Raw genomic sequence first — 24,140 nt, 5'->3', positions numbered from 1 at the left:
AAAATAATACATAATAAAAAAATAAAATAATAATAATGTTTAAGAACATGTAACTTTTTTGTACATACAATGAAAGTCAATGCGGTCCAAAACCGCATTGAATGCCCTTTGTTACCCTGGACCACAAAACCAGTCATAAGGGTACCTTTTTTTATTGAGACGTATACATCCTCAGACAACTGAATAAATAAGCTTTCCAGTGATGTATGGTTTGTCAAAATATAACAATATTTGAAAATCTGGAATCTGAAGGTGCAAAAAAAAAAATCTAAATATTGAGAAAATCGCTTTTAAAGTTGTCCAAATTAAGTCCTTAGTAATGCATATTACAAGTAATACATTTTTTTCTATATTTACGGTAGGAAATATACTAAATATCTTCATGGAACATGATCTTTACTTAATATCCTCATGATTTTTGGCAATAAAAACCATACAAATTGAACCATATAATGTATATTGCCACAAATATATCTGCGACTTATGACTGGTTTTGTGGTCCCATATACTCAAATCCGTATTATAGCTTTCTGTGCATCTGGGAAACCTATGAACTTCACGTTACCTCTTTACATTATAATATTACACTTTGAAACATCATATTAGTGACAACTTGACAAATTAGTGACAGATAAATCATGTCACTTCAGTTTAACATGGTTCACTTGTCATGCGTCCTCACAAAACAATGTCAAATATCTTTTATCTACTTAAAAACTGCCAAACACCTCCTGCACTAGTTTTCCTTACATAATGATGTGCTAGAAAGTTGGTTATATTTAATAAAGGTTTAAACGAAGGCCAACTACACACAGGAACAATGGCATCTCTGTCAAATCAAATGCAAACAGTAAGCACAGAATTTGCCAAGCCCTGAAATGAATCAATAGTGCAGGAGTGTTTGACGGTTTCCTGAGGGAGAGGTTCAGTCAAAAGGAAACCAGGCAATCTTTTGGCAGGTACAAAGGTAAGCGAAACACTTAGGACGGCATGACTAGTTTCTGTGCCAGATTTCTAAGGTTGAGCAACCTCCGAACAGCGGAACTTAAGGCATACCTTTGTTTTGATACTCCACTTCCTCCACGTCTCGGTTTCAAGAGAATTTGAAACATGTACACAACAGCTTATTGAGAGAATGAACAATATGAGAGGAAAATAAATGATTACTTTAGTTTAGCCCAGGTTTGTTATTCTGGTTAATTGGTCATTGTGACCCCATAATGCAGCTCAGAGGGTCTCCCTTGGTTTTGACATTTCACATTTCCATCTTTACACTACAGTATATGACTATAGTTTTTGTTTGTATTTGTACAAGTCCTGTTCATCAGGTACATCTAATTTGTTCCCTAATGAGCTCTACACTGCAAAAAAAATCTTTAAAAACTAAGTTACCTGGTTGCCTGAGTTCATTGAAATTAAAATTTTTAGTTAATACAATGAAAATTTTTGAGAATCGACAACCTTTATTCAGTGTAGTGCCAATTAGCTAACTGTCATGTGGAGCAGTTAACTATTAGTTAACACACCCTCGGATGACTAAAAGTTTATGTGGTTGTTTTAAGCAAGACTACTCGAGGGGATTGGCAATGGTAGAGAGGATGCATGACATCATTATATTTTCATGGTCAGATTATTGTAGCTTCCAGTGTGAACACACCCTCTCCATTCAGATCTTGCTGTGTGTTTCCTCAAACTGTCATGTCTTCTGTAGAAATCTGAGGTTGTGTTACAGAATTTTTGTATCGTAAATTGACAAAAATGTGTCCCTTAATAATTACAGAGACTAGACATTAGTTAAATAACTACAAGCATAAGTTAAATCAAAAGCATCAGATTCATGGTACTTTTGAGGTAATATAAAAATAATAGCTTCATCATTTTGTTGGTTTTAGTTGTGAACTACATTTTAAATCAATTTATTCAGTAATATTTTCTTTGAATGGCTGCAGAATGCATTGTCCACAATTAACTCTGTATTGCCCCCATGTGGTGAAGTTGTCTACTGCAGTGTTTTGGACAAGTTCAACCGTGCAGCCTAATTTATGTTATTCTATGTTATTCTGTTAATGTGCCTCGATGTGTTCGTATAGCCAATGTTTTGTGATGAATCTCTTTCGGGATATTAATGTCCACTCCATTACGATACATCTGGCCACATCTATCCCACATGTAACCTGCTCCAAAAGTTGATTTTATATTTGATCTAGTCATCCTTATGTAGTCTTTTCTCCTCTGTTCCCAATACCCAACCCTCCCCCATCTCTGAGGACCCCTGACTGTGTCGATGAGCCCCATTTAGTAGGTATTTCAGAACACCTCTTTTTGCTCCTATAACTGCATGACAAGTGACAAGATCACACTCTCCCACTTGCATTGCATACATGAGCTGACAGTAATGATAATGATGACAAAGCTTTATATGTATCGTCAAACTTCTATTTTCAGTCTAATTAAACTGGAATAAACTGCTTTTTGTCCTGTCAGCCTTAAATTAGTATATTTGTGAGCCTGATCTGCATGTCCTATGCACTATTGTCTCCCATGTCCTGCTGCATATTAAATATCAATATATTTTTCCACACTTAAATTCGAGGATATGACTTTACGTGAAAATGTACCAAGTCGTTGCATGACTGATTTTTTTGTTTGTTTGCATGCACTGCAACCTCACCTACCCACATCTGTCCAGCTTTGAAAGGCATTAAGCCAAATATTACTCGAAATAATAATGCTGTATTTATTCTTTTAAATTTAAAGGGATAGTTCTCCCAAAAATACCCCATGATTGACTTACCGTCAAGCTATCCCAGGTGTATATGACATTCTTCTTTCAGATGAATACAATCATAGTTATATATATATATAAAAAAAAATCCTGGCTAATTTAAGCATTGTAATGGCAGTGAATGCCAGCCCAAAAAAGTGCATCCATCCAGCCATTATAAAAGTACTCCATGCGGCTTGTGGGGTGCCTTATGAAGTGGATCAATGGTTTTATGTAAGTCAAGTCAAGTCACCTTTAATTATATAGTGCTTTTTACAATGCTAATTGTTTCAAAGCAGCTTCACGGTGTCAGCTTCATAAGAAAAAATATCCACATATTATGTCAATTCACTTCAGAAGCTCTTTATTAACCTCCTGGAGCCATATGGATTACTTTTAGAATGGTTGGATACACTTTTTTTGGGCTGGCGTTCACTGCCATTATATTGCTTGGATTAGCCAGGATATTTTTTCATATAACTCCAGTTATATTCGTCTGAAAGAAGAATGTCACATACCCCTAGGATGGCAAATGGGTGAGTAAATCATGGGGTACATTTTATTCCATATCCATATCCTTCATTTGCAGGCTGTTATTTATCCATTCATTTACAAATGACCAATATGAATGCACTGTTTTGCATGAGCTGTGTTTGGGCCTTTTTTGCATGATCTGTTGTTCCTGTGGTATCAGGTTTGCAGTTAAGTCCTTTGGAAATGTGTGGCTGTAGGACAGCGCAATGATATTCTTCCTTTCTCTCTTTCTGTTGCAGGTGTGGCGTGAAACCGAGGAAGAGGAGGAGGAGGAGGAGGAAAGTGAGGATTTAAAGGGAACTATTGCGTTCTGTTTGCAGGCTGAGCACGCAGGAACTCGTACATACTACTTCAGTGCAGATAGCCAGAAGGAGCAAGAGGAGTGGATCCAAGTCATGAGTGAGGCTGCCAGGGTCCACATCCTGGCCACACCCAGGTACACACGTTGTGTTTTTGTGAATTGTGGGGACTTGCTATAGGCGTAATGGATTTTACACTACAAACTGCACACTGCCCCTGGCCCTGCCCCTAAACCTACCCATCACAGGAAACATTCTGCATTCATTTTTGTTTCAAAAAAACATAATTTAGTATGTTTATGAATCCATTTACATTGTGGGGACTGCTGGCTGGTCCCCACAATGTAGGTGATCTCAGGTTTTGTATTACATTCTGGGGACATACCCCCCCACCACCACCAGCACCACCACCACCACAACCACACACACACACACACATAAACACACATACTGATTCACACAGAATGTGGTCCTGCATTTAAAGGGTCATGAAACCCCCCTGCTGCAGCTGTGTTTTTTCACACCTTCGATTTGAAAAGGCTTCTTAATAGGGGAGTGATCGAATGTGAAAAGGTGGGATGGGTATTGTGTGGAAAGAGGGAATGGTTTGCATAAATAGGGGAGTGTCATTAAGCGCATTAAGATTAGCGGTACCAACATCAGCAGTTCTGAGACATGTTCTTGATTCACGTTGGCATTGTTTACAACAGTGCGATTAGATGAGGGATGAGTGTAGCGAATGAAAGAACTCTGAGATCATAAGTGGCGTGCAGCAGAGATCGCAAGTCATTCAGCTCTTCAAATCAGCATAATTCAGTGAGAAATTAAAATAAATGTTATTCTGTATGACGAAATATTTTGCAAACATGATAAAAAAAAAACTATATTTGTCCAAATATGTATTCTGTTTGGCAAGATGAACAACGCGCAGACGTGATAAGAGAACATGACCCACCCACGAACATGCTTGCAATGCGATAAACTTGTAATTCTAGATCGGGGTAAAAGCGCTAAAAATGCAAAAAGAACTATTTTTCACATATTTTTCACATTAATGAGTACCCTTAGTGTTTTCAATCATGTGCAGCCCATACATATCTGTTTGCATCTCAAAAAAAGTGTTTTGGGGTTTCATGACCCTTTAAAAACAGCTTGACAGTGTGAAAATTTGGTTTATAATAGTTATTAAAAATATGACTTTCTTTCTTCTGTGTAACACAAAAGAAGAAATGCTGAAAAATGCACTAGCCACTCTTTCCAATAAAGTAAATGAGGACTGTTGAGTTCCAAAAATGCATTAAATGGCCCTTTAAGATGCATTTTGATATATCATCATCGATGATATCAATCACTACTTATATAAAGTAAGTCATATAGACTACATTTATAACACTTTTCTGCTGCTTTTGTGGATCTTCATTTAGAGTACAAAGAGTACATTCTTCAAGATTTCAACTTTTTGGGTTTCACAGAAGATAAAAAGTCATATGAGTTTGGACATAGTTTTAAAAATATGATTCTTGTGGAGAAAGAAAAGCAGATTGCAATAGCCAGAGACATGTCTGATGCAAGTGTACACAGAGCAACAACTAAAAAATAGCAGAGACGGAATGCAAGTGTGCGTCCTTAGTACTGGAACAAACAGTCATGTGCACTCCTTATAAAACAACATTTCATAAAAAAAGATCAAAGGCATCACTCTGTTTTATGACGGCGTCTCACAGATGTTTTGTCTTTCTCTCTCCTGCTGTTCTGCAGAAATAAATCTGAGCCCATCCCTGCTGCAGATCAAACTGACATGGTAGCCAAACGACTGGAGCCCAACTCTCATGCGGAGAACAACGGGCAGAGGCCAGACTTTTATGAGCCTCTCAAACATGAGCCAAATGGAGTAGAGAGCAGAGACACCACACCCAGCACCCCAGTGACCCCTAATATAGATGGCAGGATGGGGGAGAAAGGAGGCATGGCACCCCATCACCCCAACGGTTGGGGTAACTACGGCCCTCCCAATGGTTCAAGGTACCAGTCTCAAGAGAATGTGAGGGACTTGCGGGAGCCTCATGAGGAGAATGTGGTGATGCGGAGGGGCTTTGTGCCCAGGACGGCACCAGAGAGGCTCGCCCAGAGGAAAAGCTCTATGACGCAGCTGCAGCAGTGGGTTAACCAGCGCCGGGCCATGGTGCCTCAGGACGACGGCCGCAGGTGAGGTCTAGAGTGGTTTCATAACCTCATCCCCTTTTCTTCTCTTAATATAGTTTTAGATTTGAAGTGAGTTTTTATTTTCAATGTATGATTTTGATTTAGTTTCTGTTTGTTTTCCTTTCAATCTCTTTTTATTAGATCTTTTATAGTTTTTATATTTTCAGAGGAATTTTTGATTATAATGCAAATGTTAATGCAGACATTAGAATGTATATGAATTTAAGTTCTTTTTGGAGTAGTGTGTAAAATGTATTTTATTACACTACTATTCAAAAGTTTGAGGTCAATAAGATTTAAAAAAAAATAATAATAATACTTTCATTCAGCAAGGATGCATTAAAGAATGCATTAAATTGTACTTTTGTTATTTTACCAAATATTTATATTTCCAATAAATGTTGTAATTTTGAGCTGTCTATTCATCAAAGAATCCTAAAAAAAGCCTATATCACAATGTTTCCATAAACATATTAAGCAGTTTTCAACATTGATAATAATAAGAACTGTTTCCTAAAGAACCAAATCAGAATATTACAATGATTTCTGAAAGATCATGTGATGATACACTGGTGTAATGTTGATGCTGCTAAAATTTTTAAATAAAATTACATATACGTACATATACAATAAATTGCATATATTAAGATAGTGACAGTTATTCTAATAGACTTTGACCTCAAACTTCAGAACTGTATTGTACTATTTTTATTTAAAGGTGTCATGAACTGGCTTTTTTAAAAAAAAAATTTTTTTTTTACTGTTGTCTGAGGTCAACTTATGATGTTTGTGTGGTTTTTACATTCAAAAACATCATAAATAATAAGTAATAGGCTATTTTCTGCACTGGTTTTGAGGTGCTCTCCTGAACGCTGGGTTTTGATGGGTCGTGCCGCACTGGAGACTTTGAAGTAAACGCCCACATCTAGGATTGGATAAGATTTGCATATTAAATGAGCTTCAGCTCCCCCGAGGGGGAAATGAGGAATGAGTTCACATGAGGGAGGAATTGTTTTGAAAGTGGCCTGGAATAATTCTCTGACTGGGCTTGTAAACGTCTTTATCAAACAAACACAATGATTTATCTTTCATCCACCCATATTGATTTATTTTTTATTACTTGGCCCTCCCAATCAGTGGATATAAGCGCAAACCACAAACACACACACACACAAACACACGTGCGCACTCTTCAAACACAACGGAGATCAAAAAATCAATGTTATTTCACTATTTAAGATTCACCGGCCTGCTGACATGCTTACATTTTGGTAGCCCATCTGGAAAACACATAGCCCCAGGGCGTTAAGCTTTGTGAGCCCTGGGAGTCTGAATGAACCAACAAATAAGGCTGGATTCTCCAGCCTGTGACAGCGTACTGGTATGCTCTGTTAGACACGTCAGGTACACATAATCAATACGATCTATAACAATGCAATACTATCACATAAAGCTCCATGAGTCTGTGGGCGGGGCTAACGAAGCAGCGTTCACATAGAGGCGGCATTTCACCCTTCTAATACGCCATTGATTTGAGAGCCTTGTTTTCTGGGCGTGGTGTCTATAAAAATGTTTCTTTGACTAACAAGGAAGTTTTCAGCTCTGAAACGTAGAGGATTTTCTTATATTACCATGACCTTTTATATATCAAAGGCTCAAGGGAAAGTTGATTTCTCAGTTGATTCATCACCCCTTTAAATCCTCATTTTTATTATTTATAATCTCTGTATTTCTCAGTCCATCCAGGTACTACACAGTGAACCGCGGAATGCCAGCAGACTATTACGGCGTGTACGGCGGAACGCCGTATATGGATGAATATCCCCTCTACCCACCCGGTGTCCGACCCGAGAGCATCTGCTCCATGTCGGCAGCGTACAACCGACCATCTCCTCGCTGGACAGTGGAAGAGAGACGGCGGTCATTACGAGATGGTCCCATATACGGTCAAACTCGAGACCCTCAGTGGATGATGGGACCCCAAGGTCCTGCCTATTACCCCCAGCTGGACTCAGCACAGAACTCAATGAGACGGCTTTCTATACAGCCACGCTCACGGTCAGTCCCTCGCTCGCCTTCTTCCTCATCGGGAGGACCCTACTCTCCGCACAGCTTCGCCTCACCTGCCCGATCGCCCAGCGTCAGGTTTGATCGGGGACCCGGCCGACTAAGAGAGGAGGGTATTTATGCTGATCCCTCTGTATATGGACTCCGGAGGTCACTGAGCTCGCCTAAGGTAAAGCACCTGTCAAACAAATAAGCATCCACATAGTGAGGATGACAATCAGAGCACCTCACTGAATGATTATTTACATTTTACATATATATATATACTGTGTGTGTGTATATATATATACTGTGTGTATGTGTGTATATATATATATATATATATATATATATATATATATATATATATATATATATATATATATATATATATATATATATATATATATATAATTTTATTTTATTTATTTATTATTTATGTATTATTATTATTTTTTCTGTCACTTTTTATCAATTTAATGCATCCTTGCTGAATAAAAGTATTTATTTTAAATAAAGTGTACATTAAGTATTATATACATTAAATGACCATATTTAATTCATGTCTTAGTATGATTTCCCTGGTGATCGTCGCTCCTACAGCCAAGGGATGTACCAATATAACTACCCAGCATCCCCCTCGCTCCACGGTAAAATGGTAAGTCAACACTTTTAAGCATTTGTGAATGCATTTTGCATGATACAAGCCAATTAAAGCCTTGACAATTGTGAATCAGTGAATTGTGTGATCATGTGATTGATAATTTGTATGTGCAATAGCTTGTAATTGAGAGCATGTGTAATTGTCAGTTCTTATGAGTATGAGCGTGATGCACTACACTGTGCTGTGATTAGCGATGCTGTGATCAGCATGTGTGTGTCCTCTCCTGTATCTGGGTCTCCGTCTCTCCATCTGATGCTTTTGCGTGCTGTATGCTGCTGGGTTTGACACACTGGGCTTTGCTGCTGCTTCACTGCACACATCAGGAGGACATTTTAGACGTGCAGCTTCAGAGGAACCTGGAGTACCTAGATCAGCAGGTAGGAAGCTTTATCCAACAACCACAACCGAGTTTCAATGCAGACAGCACACGTTAGCTCTGTTCCAAAACCAAGTGAGCTACCCACCTAGGCAACATTTTTTTTAATGAAATATTGCGTATTTATCTGTGCGCACATCATTTTTTAAAATACATGTGCCCTTAAAATCTTTAGTCAAAATAGCTTCCCCTTCCTCTTTCAAACTAAATCTCTTTTCTGATGTGTTTACTGGTGTGAGGGCAGGGCAACCTGTCACACACACGAGATCACAGCAATAGCAAACCACAACCATCCAATCAATTCCCAACGGACAAAATCAAGTCCCACCCTACATTTTTGTTCTACAAAAAGCTGTTTCTCTCTAATATGCCACAATAGGGAAGAAAAGATTATCGCAGCTTCCTTTTTTCCATGCCAAATTTAAATTAAAATAAACATTTTGACCAAAGGTTTGAAGGTTTTAGGATTTTCATGCATTCTTGGGTGGTTCATGCCAATCATTATGTATGCTCGTGTAGAGCGTTTTAGACCTGTGAATTCGCATTTTGGGCCCTGTCCACTTCCAATGCACTATCGGTCTTGTGGACTTACAGTGGCTGCCACGTGTGGGTGACTGTTAAGTCCATAAGACCAATTTTAAATTTTAGGTTTTAGAAGGGTGCTCGTGAGCACCCCTTTTGCGGTCGATATGCATCCTCGATGCGTATATTTGCCAAGCCCGCACTGAGGCGAGCTCCACCGCAGTCTCGTAGAAAAACCACCATTTTTTAGGGAGCCATATGGGACAGGGCCTTAATTTGGTTGGTGCGTTTGTATACGGTAGACAGAGGAAGCTCACTAATGTTTTCAAACAGAGCTTTGGATTGTTGGATTCACATTTAAGGAGTGTTCTGAACAGACTCACTGATGTTTGGATGCCCACTAAACAACATAAACAACCATGTCATAAATGTAGTCATGGTCCTTTCAAACATTTTGTAAAGCACCACCTCCCACTGTCACTGTCTTCTCCTCCCTATATCCTCACTGTGTCAGTTCTCACACTGATCTGAAAGGATTTTTTTAATTTTATAACAGTTGCATGTTAAGTTCACAGCAGCAGCTGCTATATATAGCTTCTTAGTTTTTACATTGGGAAGTTGTCATGGGGTAATATCTAAGCCAAGAGTTCAACTATACAAATATGTGTTTACTCTAGCATTGGTTTTTATTATGTGCTTTTTAATTGTCTTAATTTTTTTTGTTAATTCTGGAAATTATCGTTTTTAATGTCAGGTCGGGGAAGGATGCTACAATTTTATTGAGGCATGTTGTCACACCTAATGCTTTCAACATTGATAAAAATAAGAAATGTTTCTTAAATGTTTTTTCGATTAATGCGTTTCTTGCTATGCTGAGTACTGATTAATCTCCAAGAAAACATAGTTGAGGAACTAAAGAACATTTTTAAATCTTTAATCGATTTTTAATCAAATGACTGCAGCCTTAGTGAGCTTACGAGCCTTGTTTAAAAAAATATACCAACCTAAACGGTAGTGTTTACCTAATATAGAAAAAGACTTATTATAAAATAAACTCAACTTGAGAATATTCACTGGAGTACCAAAAAAATGTGACAACTAGCCCCGTTCACTCCTCTACCTACTGTGAAGTAAAAGTTGGGTTCCATCATAGTCGGCCATATTCAAAGTCAGGCTTATAGCCAGATGAATGATGGTTTGTTCTGCCCTAGATGACAGATGGTGATCACCTAATCAGCATGGTCACCAGAATGGTTGAACGTTCCTCTCCTCGAACAAAGCTATTCTCACAAGTAAGAGAGTCAAGAGTCCTCTAGAGAGGCAGGCTGCTGATCTAACTCGTATTCCTGCTGCACCAAACCTCATTTCAGTCTCTTTCAGGCAAAGTTAGGCTCAAACGAGACTGTTCTGAGGCTGTGATGGAGCCTGCCTCTCTCTTTGCTTCCTGGTCGATGTGGCATGTTGGATGTCTTGATAGTGATTTAGGTTTAAGTGATAGTTTTCAAGTTCAGCTATAAAAGTTAAGCCACAATTTTCAGTTTCTCTTTGGCTTTCCATTGGTTTTCAGACTTTTTTTTTGCTTTATTTATGTATCAGAATCCCACCATTTCCACTGCTTGTTTGCCCAAAATCACACCCTCTATTGTGTGGTCATTGTGTATTGTGTCGTCTTGCTGTTGTCCTCTGTCTATGCGTCTTATCCATTCACATCTTCCAGCAAGAAAGCCATTGTTCAGTGTATGGCCTTCACACAGTGGGGCTTATCATTGACACTGCATTTTGGGATGGTTTTTGTTGCTGAATAATGCAAACAGCACGTTGCAATGGCTAAAAAACCCATTTATTTATTTATTTAAAAAGTGTTGGTATTTATTTAAATTGATCATTAATATTAATAATATTAAGTGCTGTAAAATTGGTTAATCACGATTTGTTTTTGTTGTGCTGGCATAATTTTATATATATATACATATATACATATATACATAAATGTTAACTATTTTTCATATTCAAAATATGAAAAATATTTTCCCTATTAGTGACTAATTTTTACTAATATTTCCCTTTCTATTTATTCTCTCTGGTTATAGGTGCCTCCATTCCATGATGTGTACGGTGACCTACATCCCACACTGAAGATTAATGAGATTGAAACCAGTGTAAGCTGATTTGTATGATCAAAGACATAATTCTGAGCGCATACATTTATAACTTTATAAATCATTGTCATTCGCATAACAGGCCGGTGAACTTAAAATTTTCCTCTATACAGAAACTGCTGGGTCGCTTGTGTGAGCAGAATCGTCTTGTGAAAGAGCAGGAGACTGTAGTTCATCGTTTGCGAATGGAAAAGGTACATGCATATTGCTTTTAAGAGCCTACCACATAATTTATTTCAAATGAAATGATATACTTAAACCATAAAATGTAAAAATACTGAGCCAAACATCACTTGATGTCTTCTGCAATCTCCAGGATAGTCTAGAGGGGGTGCTGGTGGCCACACATCAGGAGATGGAGCTGTACAGGAACCAGCCGCTGGCCATGGAGAAACTTCAGCTGAAGAAGGAGAGTCTACAAAACAAGCTGATTAACATCAGAGGAGAGCTGTCTCAGGCCTCCAGTGTAAGAAACCAGACAATTAAACAGTTTTATGAAGAAAAAACATTAGCACATAAGCAAAGCTAGTGTTGTTGATTTCATTAAATGTTTAATTATATGGATATATTTAATGAATTGTATGTTTCATTTTAATTCTGGATTGCATGTTTCTTCACAGGCACTGACCTCCACCCGAATGGAGTTTGAGGCACTAGAGGACGATGTGAACAGCATCCATGGTGATCTGTGGGAGCAGCTGAACGCTGGAGGGCAGGTATGATGATTTCCACGTTTGTAATCATCATGTTGTCAGCATTACTAATAGTTACTTGGAAACCTTGAACATTTAAAATGCATGCCCTTAATTACTTCTGCCATCTTTCCATTTAGACAAATCATTTATTCATGTACACATGCAATTACTTTGCATCATACATTCAGCATGATCATTTTCACATGATTGATTTACCTTTATCCAATGATGTGGGTATTATCATATTTTTAAAAAGGTGCCATTGATGATACCGAATTAATTGGAATACTACATTTATCATAGTATACTACATTACATCTAATTGCAATTATCGATTTATTTGCTAGTAATGCAAATAAAAGGACTGCTCACATTCGTTTCAATGGAGATTAATTACGCAATCAATAATTAAAGGGCTTGTGATTCTCTTGTTAATTATTATTGAGAATAAAAAGGCATTTTTATAATGATTCTGGCAGCACTATTCAATAATGCATGTGTCTTTTCTGTTTCGATGAATAGCTTGTCTAACAGAATCTCCTCTTCTCCCAGAGTGAACTGGTACACAGGCACATTCAGAAAGAGTTCTGGAGGGTTCAGGATGTCTTGGAGGGGCTGCATAAAAACAACCCGTCTCGTGGAACGGACACGGCCAAACACAGAGGTCAGATGATCTCCTAATTGCGTAGCGTCTCGCCCATTTCTTCTGCATTCAGAAACATTAATATTCTATTATTAAATTCTGCATGTGATCAAAAGTCACCCCACTGTTTTTCTAAATACTAGTTTCACTTATTGTGAAAGATTCGTCCGTGCATATATTTCATTTTGTAAAATTAGTTTGTAATTTAATCAAAATGTCATAACCGGATCTTCTGGTGAAACATCAGACTTCTCTCTGGTGACGTACGCCTTTGTTACAATCATCTGAAAGCTCACATTTAGATCTGCCTCCATCCAATCAACAACCATTGGATAGAACCAAGTCACTGCCCTCCATTTTTTTCTGTACTCTGTACTCTATTGTACTCTATTGTACATCACAATATGGAATAAACATAATCTGTACTCTATTGTACATCACATTATGGAAGAAAAGATGTTAGAATAACTGCTACTTTTATATGAAAAAATAGAAATCATTTATAAATGTATATACTTTTATATGGGTAAATAGAATCGACAGTTCTTTGCACTTAGTGTAAATATCATCTATCGCTAAGAAAATATGTTATGAGTGTAAATAGAATCTAGTTATTAACATTTGGTGTAAATAGCGTCTATTGTTATTTGCACTTAGTGTAAATAGCAACTAGATTATATTTACAAAAGCATAGCCACTGCCTTAAAATATTACATTACTTCCTATAAAATTAACTAATTGCATTACTTAGTTGCTTTTTAAGGAAAGTGTTATGTTACTTTTGGTTTACTATTTCTCACTTTGGCTGGGCTTGCTCATTTGCTTCTTAATAACAAATAAAAAGTTATATTTTTAGCAAATACTTCACATTTACATAATGTATTACCCTTTACCACTAAAAGTTAAATGAATAAGCCTCAGACTGAAGGAAATGTAGATTCACTCCTGTACAGTAGAGGGCGAAGCTCAAAAACACCTTTTAGCTGTGCTGCCATTCTGAACCGCTAAAGAATAGGATGCAGAAGAAAGTTCTACACTCTTACTTAAACAATAAATTAAAAAAAGACACACAAACATAATGTTATTTTTGCATATTAGTATGTTTAAATTAGATCATCGAAGGTCAGCAGTAAAGACGTTGGTTAATAAAGTGAGGATTAAATACATAAAGTATATTTGTATTATTTAACATATTTATTTATTCCAGGTTTGTGTAATGTTCTGAGTTAGCATTTCATGTAAACTTTAAAGGAAATACTCAATACAATAAATCAGAATGTAGTTTTTAAAACTTTGTGTGCTTGTTATCCTGTGGTGCTTTCATACCACTTGTGTGTGCATTTTGAAACAGGCTTTGTAATTGTGAAACAGAGAGTCATTTGTTTTATGATTTAATAATGTTTTATTGGAATACAAAAGCAGCTAAGTAAAGCACATTACAGGGAAAAATATTAGGTTAGTGTTGACGTCCTGACATCGGTCCTTAACTCCATTATCTGTCTCTGTCTCCAGTAGCCAGTGGAGCATCCGGCTCCTTCAGCACAAACAGTCCTGCAAGTCCCTTGAGTTCAGTGAGTCTGACGAGTCCTCTCAGCCCCTTCTCTCCTGTCCCTGGCTCTCAGGCCTCTCCCACTAAACAGCTGGCCACAGAGGTATTTCACACACCATTATTCTTATTGAAAGACACTGTTACTCATATTCAATTATTCAGTTTTCCCTAATTAAATCAAATCTGATCATAGGACTTAGCTTTTGTATTCAACGAGTCGCTATTTTTGTTTATTAAGGCCAGCATGATTTGTTCCTTATTCATAATCATTAATGTTTGCTGTACCAGGCTCACTTAAAGAAAAGCCCTAACCACAGTCCAATTCCATGGAGTTGTGGTAATACTTTAAAAAGATTTTAAGTTAGAGTGCAACAGAAGTAAAAATCTCATTTATTTTGTCCATAGCTGTTAAATACACAGGCTTGTACCTTTGTTATAGCTGGTTGTTTTGCCCCATGGCTTATAACTCCTAAAAAAACTTGAAAGTTTGAAAAATACTTTGCTGCTGAAGATTTCTGCATTATGAGCTTGATCAGGAATTGAATTAGTGTAATTGAATGATGATTAAATGGCCTGAAATGGGATTTAAAAACTATTTCTGTGTCTAACACCTGTTTTCTGGCTGTATGATTCTGTTTTGTGTTTTTACGTAGCTGTAGTCACACATTTGGTAATGCGTGTTTGCTAGTATTCATAGGCGTCCCGCTCCTACAGTGATACGCTACCAAAAATATACCCAGTGTTGAATGCCTTTTCTGGCTTCTAGCACGTACCGTTTATTCAGAAAAAACAGCCCCTGACTGAACTGCACATTTTCAGACTTCAAGTTTTATGTCACAAAGGATTTCCATGTTAAAACAAATGGCCTAAGCCTTTTAAATTAATTCACAGTTGCCTTTGCTAGCAGTGATTTGTGGAAATCGTAAATTACATGTGTGGGTCGTGTGCAGGTCAGTGTTGCTTAGCGTTTGTGGTGTGGGATCCATGCCTATATGCTTCCCATGATTCTTTCCGCCCTCCACCTGGCTTAGTTGCTCCTGATGCACAGCTCTCTCTCTCCATTCCTTCCCTTCGCTCCTCCTCCCTGCCTTTTTTCCCCTTCTGCTTAATACCTTTTCTATCTCTTTTACCTTCTTTTCCCCGACTTCCTTTGTTTTTGTTTTGTTTTTTACTCTCCTGCCTTTCCATCACAGGAGGTTGGTCCTCCGAGACCTCCACTTCCTAAATCTTACCAGCCCCTGGAGTCCTCCCAGTCCTTTCCCCCCTCCGTCCCTCCCCTGCCCTTAGACAGCAATGCCTGGCTGCGCAGTATGGGCCCCCATTCAGGCATCCACCAGGAAGGCTACAAGGATGACGAACAATTCCGCAGCAGAAAGGTACCTCAGGAAGGCGGTCGCACTACGAGAACAAGGAATCATACTTCCACTGTGTCCATTTCCATCATCATTATTGCAACGTTGACAACATCTCACTTTCACTCTCCCTCATTAACTTCCCTTTCTTTCCGCTTCACTATTTCACTTTATGCCATCTCTGTTCGCATTATTGAATTTTGTCGTTTATCACTTTATCTCAAACAAAACGGCATCACAATATAACATCTGTTGTAAGATATAGAAAAGATTGGAATAAATAAATCAGATAGAGTAGCTTGTCTTTCATTACAGTTCCCATTTTTCTCTCCAGTGTGTGTGTGTGTGGTGGCAGACAGCTCAAATTCCCTCGTAAACAGACTTGTGTAGTTGCACCATTTCTGTCCTTAGTACCCATTTTATTTGAGCTTGCTTGTGCCAGTGCTAGTGCTGCATTTGTCTGAGCAGTGGTTCGTAAAAATGCTTCCATTGCTTTAACTCACAACCATTTTCACCCAAACAGCCTCATGCTTTTACAGGCTGCTATTCATCACGCTATTGAGCGACCTGTAGAAGCCCCCACTGTGCCCCATGCTGACTGTTTTTTTTCATATTTTTTTTCTTTACTCTAAGAAAACCGTTAGGATAATGAATTGCTAAAAGCTGTGGTAAATGGAGGGTGGTTCTGTGGGAAATTAGCAATCCCGTATATTCCTTTAGGATATTTTTACTAGGGTTTATATTTGCTATGTTCTGTTCCAGCACAACTACAACTCACAGGGAGAAAAGACCAGCGACTATGAGACAGAGCAAGACCGGCTATCCAACCAGAACAAAGGTAAGAAGAATGTCTGTCATTTGTAATCTTGAGCTTTCCTTGAGCATGTAAAGTCAGAAATACGTTTGGAATATTAATATTATAGTTTTATTGACCTCAGCATTATTAAAGTTTCCTACAGACTACAAATTGTCATAAAAAAACAATTAATTATTTTGCTGTCACCGTGAAAAATCAGTATTAAATAGAGCAACAATAGAAACAAAAAAGACAAATATTAAAAATATACAAATGACTAATCTAACATCTCACTTTATAAAGCTAAATCTTTATATTTATAAATCCTTATAGAATTGCCAACTGAAAAACAGAAACCAACCAAATGTTATTGTCTAAAATATAGTTTATAATTTACTTTTTCCTTGCAGTTGGAATTGTTCCACCCAGGACCAAGTCGCCTTCAGAAGAAAAGAACAATTCTGATGCTGTCCAACGGAGAAATGGGAAGGTGTCCAACGGTCACATTTCCAGGGTAGGTTTAATTGTTTATGTTGTAAAAAATTTAAAATTCTTCAACAATAGATATACGCTTTATGATAAAATATAATGATCTATAAAATATAGCACGTCCCATTAGTTACTTGAGTTACAGATCCAAATTAAGTGTTTAGATTTAATATGAATAAAATCTTGTGGCATTACAAGTAGTCTTTTATAAATGCAGCCTGTAATGGTTTTGGATGTGTGTGTCCCAGGAGAGGCCAAAGAGTGCGGTGTTCCCTGCAGAAGTTAAGTCGAAAATGAGTGTGGAAGAACAGAATGAGAGGATACGAAGAAACCAGAGCAGCTCTGTCCGAGACAAGAGGCGCAGCCTCAACCTCTCTAGCAACCAGCACATTGATGGCTTCAAGACCTCAACTAATTACAGAGTGGTTAGCCTCATACTCTTGCACATCATGACTGAAAGAGTAATGAGTTAATGCATGTCTAGCTGCTTTCCAGTGCATCTTATTACCAGTACCTCATGCTTTTGACTTGAATTCTTAACCCTACTATTTATAAGGGTCTGATTTATTACATATTGAATTTGTACGCCTGTTTTGATCATTTATGCACTTCACAAATTCACTACACTCTTAAAAATAAAGGATTCAAAGGGGTGTTTTTGCAGCCAAGACACCATTTTTTATTCCCCAAAGAACCTTTTCGTGAACAGTTGTTAAAATAACTATTATGTCTTAGTGTAAAAGGACATTTTAATAAATCTAAAGACACTTTTTGCACTATTAAGAACCTTTTGTACAATCAGGGTGCAAATTCCAGGGGGGTTTGAGGGATCTGACCCCCTAAATAAGTATTGACCTCCTCCCTAAAGGACATCAAAATAAGATTTTTCATCAAGCCTGCATTTATTTGTTCAAAAATACAGAACAAAATGTAATATTGTGATATATTATTACAATTTAAAATATTTGGTTTTCAATTTATTATACTTTAAATGATAATTTATTTCTGTGATGCAAAGCTGAATTTTCAGTATCATTCCTCCAGTCTTCAGTGTCACATGATCCTTCAGAAATCATTCTGATATCATGATTCCTTTTCAAAGTTGGAAACAGTTCTGCTGCTTAATATTTTTTCATAACCTGTGATACTTTTTTTATAATACTTTGATGAATAAAAAGTAAAACATTAAAAAAGAAAAAGAAAAAAAAAGCAAATGTTTTAAAAATATAAATATTTTGTAACAACAATATATAGTCATTTGGGGTCATTCATTTTTTTTCTTAATTTTTTTTTTTAAATAAATCAGTAATTTTATTCAGCAATGATGTGTTAAATTGATCAAAATTGATAGTAAAGGAGATTTATATTATTTGAATATGTTTTATTTGGAATAAATGCAGTTCTTTTGAACCTTTTATTTATCAAATATATTAAGCAGCAGAACTGTTTCCAACACTCAGAATAAATCATCATATTAGAATGATTTCTGAAGGATCATGTGAAACTGAAGACTGGAGGAATGATACTGAAAATTCAGCTTTGCATCACAGAAATAAATGATAATTTAAAGTATAATAAATTGAAAACCAAATATTTTAAATTGTAGTAATATATCAAAATATTTAAAAAAAAAAAAAAAAAAAAAATATCTGCATTTTTGATCAAATAAATGCAGGCTTGATGAGCAGAAGAAACTTCTTTCAAAAACATTACAAATAGTAATGTGTCCAAACTTTTGGCCTGCCCTGTACTGTATATATATTAAAAATACAATCTCAATTCAAACACACACATGATATTATTCCAAAATGACAAAATCCTAGTAGAACATTTGTGTTGGCGCTGAACCAAGAGAGAGCAGTTGAACCTTCATAGTCTTTTCACAGTCAGTGTCATTGATGCATGTATCATTGTTACATATATTGAAATTATCACAGAAGTACTGGGATACATTTCTGTAGTTAGTATTTAAACACTAATGTCTATAGAAGCAATCAAAATACAGCAAATCAAATCACCTTTTGAAAGTAACTTGACACTTCAAATACAGATTGTATCAATGACATTACATAAGTTACTCTTGAATTATTTTTTAACAGATTACTTCAAAACAGATTCATCCAGCAATGAAACAATTGAAGCATTTATGCATTTATGAATCATTCATTCAAATTCAATGCAGTGTAATTAAGTCTTGCTAATCATTGAGCCACTTGTTCTTGCCGTTATCCAGGTGCGGAGAAGAGTAACAGCCGATGAGGTGGATATTAAGGATCTTGAGGCGGCCGTGAGGGGAGAAGGTGTGGAGTCACCCAGGCAGGAAATTGCTCGCCTGCGACGACAGGTGGAGCCTGATCACTATGACCTGGATCTCAACAAAGAGGTTAGAGGTCAAACTGCATCACACTTAACACTGCATCGCACTTAAACAACAATTTTTGTTACATCGTCCAGCAGTTTTACAGTATATGCAAAGACATTTGTGTCATTGTTTCTCCAGTTGTCCATGCCGGATAAAGTCTTGATCCCTGAGCGATACTTGGACATCGAGCCCAGTACACCGCTCAGCCCAGAAGAGCTGCAGGAAAAACAGAAGAAAGTTGAAAGAATTAAGACCCTGATTGCCAAATCAAAGTATGATGCACATCATTTTCTCATTCACTGCACACCAAGTAACCTTCGTTTTGTTTTTGTTCTATCTGGTCCAACCCCATTTATTGTTATGCCATAAACCATATGCAGCACTTGCCGTACAACCTGGGACTGTCATACTTCTAAAAATGAGATCAAGATGTGAAAATACAAGTATAAAAACACAGCATAATATTAAAATGTTTTCTTTTGTGTTCTTTGGAAAATGTAACCCGTTTGTAACAACATTGAGTAAATTATAATAGAATTTCCTCTTGAAAACTTGAAAAATGTCTTACATCTGAGGATATTTATCTTCTTTATTGTGTATTAATGGCCGATCTGTCTTCGCTCCAGCCTGCAAAATGTGGTGCCAGTTTTGGACGGGCCGGTGGAGGGACCCAATAACCCGGAGCAGCAGCTTCATGAGCAGGAGAAACGCATCGAGATTTCCTGCGCGCTGGCCGCCGAGGCCTCCCGCCGCAGCCGGCTGCTCTCCGGTGAGGAAGTCTGCCGCCCTGAGGAGCCTGGCAAACTGTGACCCCAGCAGTCTGATCACTGTCTGACCCTCATGCCCTTCTAATACCACATGCTCCTCAATGTCCTCAATGCACACTTCACCACACTTCAGTGCTGAGGTTGCACTTTAATTATAAACACTTTATATATCCTATTAGATTGATTATTTTGCAAAAGAAATATGATTTATTTTTTATCTCAATCTGCATTTGCAACATATTAATAAAGCTTTTAAATGACATGGATGTTTGACCTCTGCACTGAAGCACACTGTCTAATTCCATTTAGATTCACTGGGAAACGCTTTAGAGTCTAATGACTATGAATAAATTCAGGTTTGCTTTTTTTACTAAATTATTAAACGTAAGAACACATGAATTGACAAAGGCAGAAAGGACAGACATTTATTATGCATTCAATTTTACATGCCTTTGATTTCAATTGCTAGATTAAGATTTTTAGCCAAAATGCAACAAATAAAAATCATGCTTATTTTAGGATCATGCATTAGACGTTCCTTCATAGTTTTCTTTCATTTTATTCCATGTTTTTTACTTAAAGATACAGTTAGCATGTATTCATTTTATCTTCTGTGTTGTGGCTTCGTGAGAGGACAGTATATGATCACCTCTCCGTCCCACAAATCCTTTTTCAGTTGCTTCATGGCATACATTTCTTTTGATATTTCCTCCCCCCATGATTCCACTGCATTGCAGCCAAGTGCGTCCCCAGTCCCCCTGCCTCCCCAACCAGCCTGGTCCCTCCCCCTTCTGCTGACTACTCTGACTCCTCCCACATCATGAAGGTGTGAAGGTGAGTCCCGCCCACTGCACAACAATCCCCGCCCCTTCCTTTCACTCCCAGCTCCTTACACAAACTGCCTTCCTGGTCCTATTCATTACTGTCTTTGCTTTCTTTTACTTTCAGTATAGCTAGAACTAGAAAGGCACAGAATATTGCTATTTTTTTTTAAAGAAATAAATTCTTGATCTTGATTAACTGCATATTTATTCCAGGTTTTGTTGCTACTCTACAAAACCTCCTGCAATCGTGTTGACTGGTGTTCATTTTGCATAATTTCCAATGAACACATTTTGACACCAAGAGTAAACGGACTAACAGTAAACCTAAAAGCTGCAATCAGCTAATGACATTAATAGTCAGTGATGATGATAACCATGTGACAATAATTTTGAAAGGCCTGGTTTTTGAAATTGCACATTTGGACCATGTTGATCATGTGACCTACAGTGGACTTTTCTTCTTTGGTTAATTTACAGTTCATTAAGAAGCATTTTCAGCTGCTATAATCACATGGTGATATTTTGTCTACAACTGTTGTGAAATTTTATTAACTGCTGGGTCGGAAACAAACTCAGCATAAGTATGCGAATGCAGATGTGACGTTCTCAACTTAAGTGTCTGGAGCCCACTTAAATGTGACTCGGCAAAGATGATGTTGATTTAAAAATGCAAAACAAGTATTAAAATAAGGCAAAACAACTAAAAATATTAAATATTTATTTTAAATCGCACCCTAAACAATTATTTGTTTCTCATGTGCATTTCAATTAAAACATTCAAATCTTATATGTGTATTTTTTTAATTAGGCCAAGCTTTAAAATATTTTATTGGGTAGAAATTATAGCAGTAAAAGATAGTTTAAAAAAAACTTTATCCTAAATCTTGAAAAACTGGATGTCATGGGGCCTGCAGATATTGTTGTGGATATCTGCAACAGCTTTGCAGCCGCTATGCATCTTCAACATGCCCTTTTCCCCAAACCTGCACTGTGACCAAGTGTAGACAGCATTGGATGAGGTTGCCATTTAACTCATTTATTTTAATTATTCCTCTGGCATGATGGTAAATTACCTGAAAAATTGTCTATATATGAAAAGAGTTTACTCTCATGTTCACTAATGTTGCCCCTAGTGACAGCACATACTTTTCTTGCATAAATTGCTGATCCATTTTGGCAGATTTCTAAGTATTTTCTGTCATCATTTACTCTTATTGACGTATGACGTTCTTCAAAATAACGTAAAAGTCAAAAGACTAAACCCTATTGGCTCTCATTGTATGGACATTAATGAAAGCCAATGGGGTTTAGTCTTTTGACTTTCATTGTATGGAAAAAACTGTTCAAATATTCTTCAAAATATCTCCTTTTTAGTTTGTATTGTTTGTCCTTTTCTTTTAGACTGTCTGATTTTTGTGCATATCTGATTGAAATATGATCCAATTTAGTGTGAATGGGAAAAAATAATCCGATGAAATTTCAAAGTGGTTTGAAGTCCCATTTAAATCAGATTTCTGGAAACCCACTTCAGTCTGACCGCTCTGATCAGATTTATCGTGGTTTAAGTGACTTTCTCACACCACGTAAAACATAAATGTCCGACGGTATTATAAGAAACATGCTGAAAGTCACTGCAGAAACAAGGTTGTGTTGGTGCAAAGTGCCGGACGAGCAGAAAATAACAATATAACGGGGAGAAGTTTTTGAAACGGTTCGAGACAACAGCATGGAATAAAGCCATGCGTACCAGCCTCCTATGTTTCTGCCGCTTCCTCATAGCAGTAACGTTAGTCCAGCATGTAGGGTGGCTATACATTTTCATGTTGTAAATAAGACAACATCTGTATTGCAAACCCCTCTACGTTGGACTGACAGTTTGAACGTAGCCTGTGGACTGTGGAAGTCATACAGGTTTGGACCAATGAGCAAACGATGACAGAATTTCCTTTTTTTTGGTGAACTATCCTTGTAAATGTGGGCTATTCACATACTTCTGCAGAGTGCATTTCTGGCCTTACTATAATGTTTGTATTTATATGTGAAAAACGCTGAAGTGAACAAAAGAAACATGACCGTCTCTGACAATACATTTGTTCTCCTCTTCTCTTATCTTCTCTCTTCTCTCTTCTCTCTCTCTCTCTCTCTCTCTCTCTCTCTCTCTCTCTCTCTCTCTCTCTCTCTCTCTCTCTCTCTCTCTCTCTTTCTCTCTTTCTCCTCACATGTTCCCAGCTCAAGCTCTTGCCGCTGTCAAATTTGACGGTGAGCCCTTCTGAGTGTCCTGAGTGTCCAAAAAGCCCCACTTTATCACCAAGAACATGTGTTTTGCCTTCGTCGAACATTGTATTTCTTTTGATTACTTAAACAATATCACGCAGAGAAATATTTCTAAATGTTTGGACGTCTGCGGAGGGCTGCTCACGAGTTTATCTTCCTCCACATCTCCGCGCACTCCTCGACTCGTTGGGAGTGCGTAACCCACGGCAGAACTACGTAATTGAATTAAATGTTTGGGAGGATGGCAGTCGTATTACAAAAGCTACAAACTAGCCAGGAAGTGGACGATGTTTACAGATTCATATCTGCTCTCGGTCACATTACAGTGATTGGAGTGTACACAGCAAATTCATGCTCCAGCTGCTCAGGGCGGATTCTGCAGACACAAGCACGTTCGTGGCAGGAAAGAGCGTGATAGGAGACCGAGATGCGACCAGAGGAAAATAGCCATGCTTGAGGGAGATGAAAAACCAGACCAAGGACTACAGCAAAGTTGTCAAAGTTTATCTGCAAGTCATCGTGAGAGAGATTTGGAACCGCTGGTATGATAATTTGATTTTTTTGATGGACCACCGAGGATTATGAACAGAACCCAGTTGGAACTTGGAACAGTCACAAACTGGGGATGAATCCGTTGTTGTTTTGAGCCAAAGGATGTTGATTTGATGCAAGAAGACATGGCATTGGGCACTTCCCCTCCATCGATTTTAAGGCCAGACTCACTGTGACTCCTCCTGGCCTCCTCCTTTCCCACAATCCTCTCCGGTTTCACTATAGGGCTTTAGAACCCTCTCCCCGTCAGCATTGCAGTCTCTCAAACCAT

General features: G+C 37.6%; 1 protein-coding gene across 14 annotated transcripts in view; it reads left to right on the top strand.

The window, feature by feature from the left end:
- The window catches only part of plekha6 (pleckstrin homology domain containing, family A member 6), a 99,581-nt gene extending 76,256 nt beyond the window's left edge, over nucleotides 1-23,325 (top strand). For 3 of the 14 annotated variants that reach the window (XM_067431672.1, XM_067431673.1, XM_067431683.1), the window contains 21 exons: nucleotides 3,538-3,734; nucleotides 5,356-5,802; nucleotides 7,537-8,035; nucleotides 8,417-8,503; nucleotides 8,833-8,886; nucleotides 10,619-10,699; nucleotides 11,498-11,566; nucleotides 11,680-11,760; nucleotides 11,883-12,032; nucleotides 12,187-12,282; nucleotides 12,814-12,925; nucleotides 14,417-14,556; nucleotides 15,647-15,829; nucleotides 16,568-16,643; nucleotides 17,012-17,115; nucleotides 17,339-17,515; nucleotides 19,324-19,473; nucleotides 19,591-19,724; nucleotides 20,079-20,221; nucleotides 20,957-21,053; nucleotides 23,273-23,325. In XM_067431672.1, coding sequence (XP_067287773.1) covers nucleotides 3,538-3,734; nucleotides 5,356-5,802; nucleotides 7,537-8,035; nucleotides 8,417-8,503; nucleotides 8,833-8,886; nucleotides 10,619-10,699; nucleotides 11,498-11,566; nucleotides 11,680-11,760; nucleotides 11,883-12,032; nucleotides 12,187-12,282; nucleotides 12,814-12,925; nucleotides 14,417-14,556; nucleotides 15,647-15,829; nucleotides 16,568-16,643; nucleotides 17,012-17,115; nucleotides 17,339-17,515; nucleotides 19,324-19,473; nucleotides 19,591-19,724; nucleotides 20,079-20,221; nucleotides 20,957-21,051 — 3,075 coding nt within the window. In that variant the 3' untranslated portion in view covers nucleotides 21,052-21,053; nucleotides 23,273-23,325. Of the gene's footprint in view, nucleotides 1-2,071; nucleotides 2,303-3,537; nucleotides 3,735-5,355; nucleotides 5,803-7,536; nucleotides 8,036-8,416; nucleotides 8,504-8,832; nucleotides 8,887-10,618; nucleotides 10,700-11,497; nucleotides 11,567-11,679; nucleotides 11,761-11,882; nucleotides 12,033-12,186; nucleotides 12,283-12,813; nucleotides 12,926-14,416; nucleotides 14,557-15,646; nucleotides 15,830-16,567; nucleotides 16,644-17,011; nucleotides 17,116-17,338; nucleotides 17,516-19,323; nucleotides 19,474-19,590; nucleotides 19,725-20,078; nucleotides 21,054-23,272 lie in introns of those variants that run through there. The other 11 variants (XM_067431679.1, XM_067431682.1, XM_067431685.1 and 8 more) reach the window with 9 other exon arrangements.
- Nucleotides 23,326-24,140: the final 815 nt, after the last annotated feature.

This window comes from Pseudorasbora parva, chromosome 22, assembly GCF_024679245.1.
Source record: "Pseudorasbora parva isolate DD20220531a chromosome 22, ASM2467924v1, whole genome shotgun sequence".
Classification (NCBI taxonomy): domain Eukaryota; kingdom Metazoa; phylum Chordata; class Actinopteri; order Cypriniformes; family Gobionidae; genus Pseudorasbora; species Pseudorasbora parva.
The sequence above is the reverse complement of the archived record's forward strand: the minus strand, read 5'-3'. Positions and strand labels throughout refer to the sequence as shown.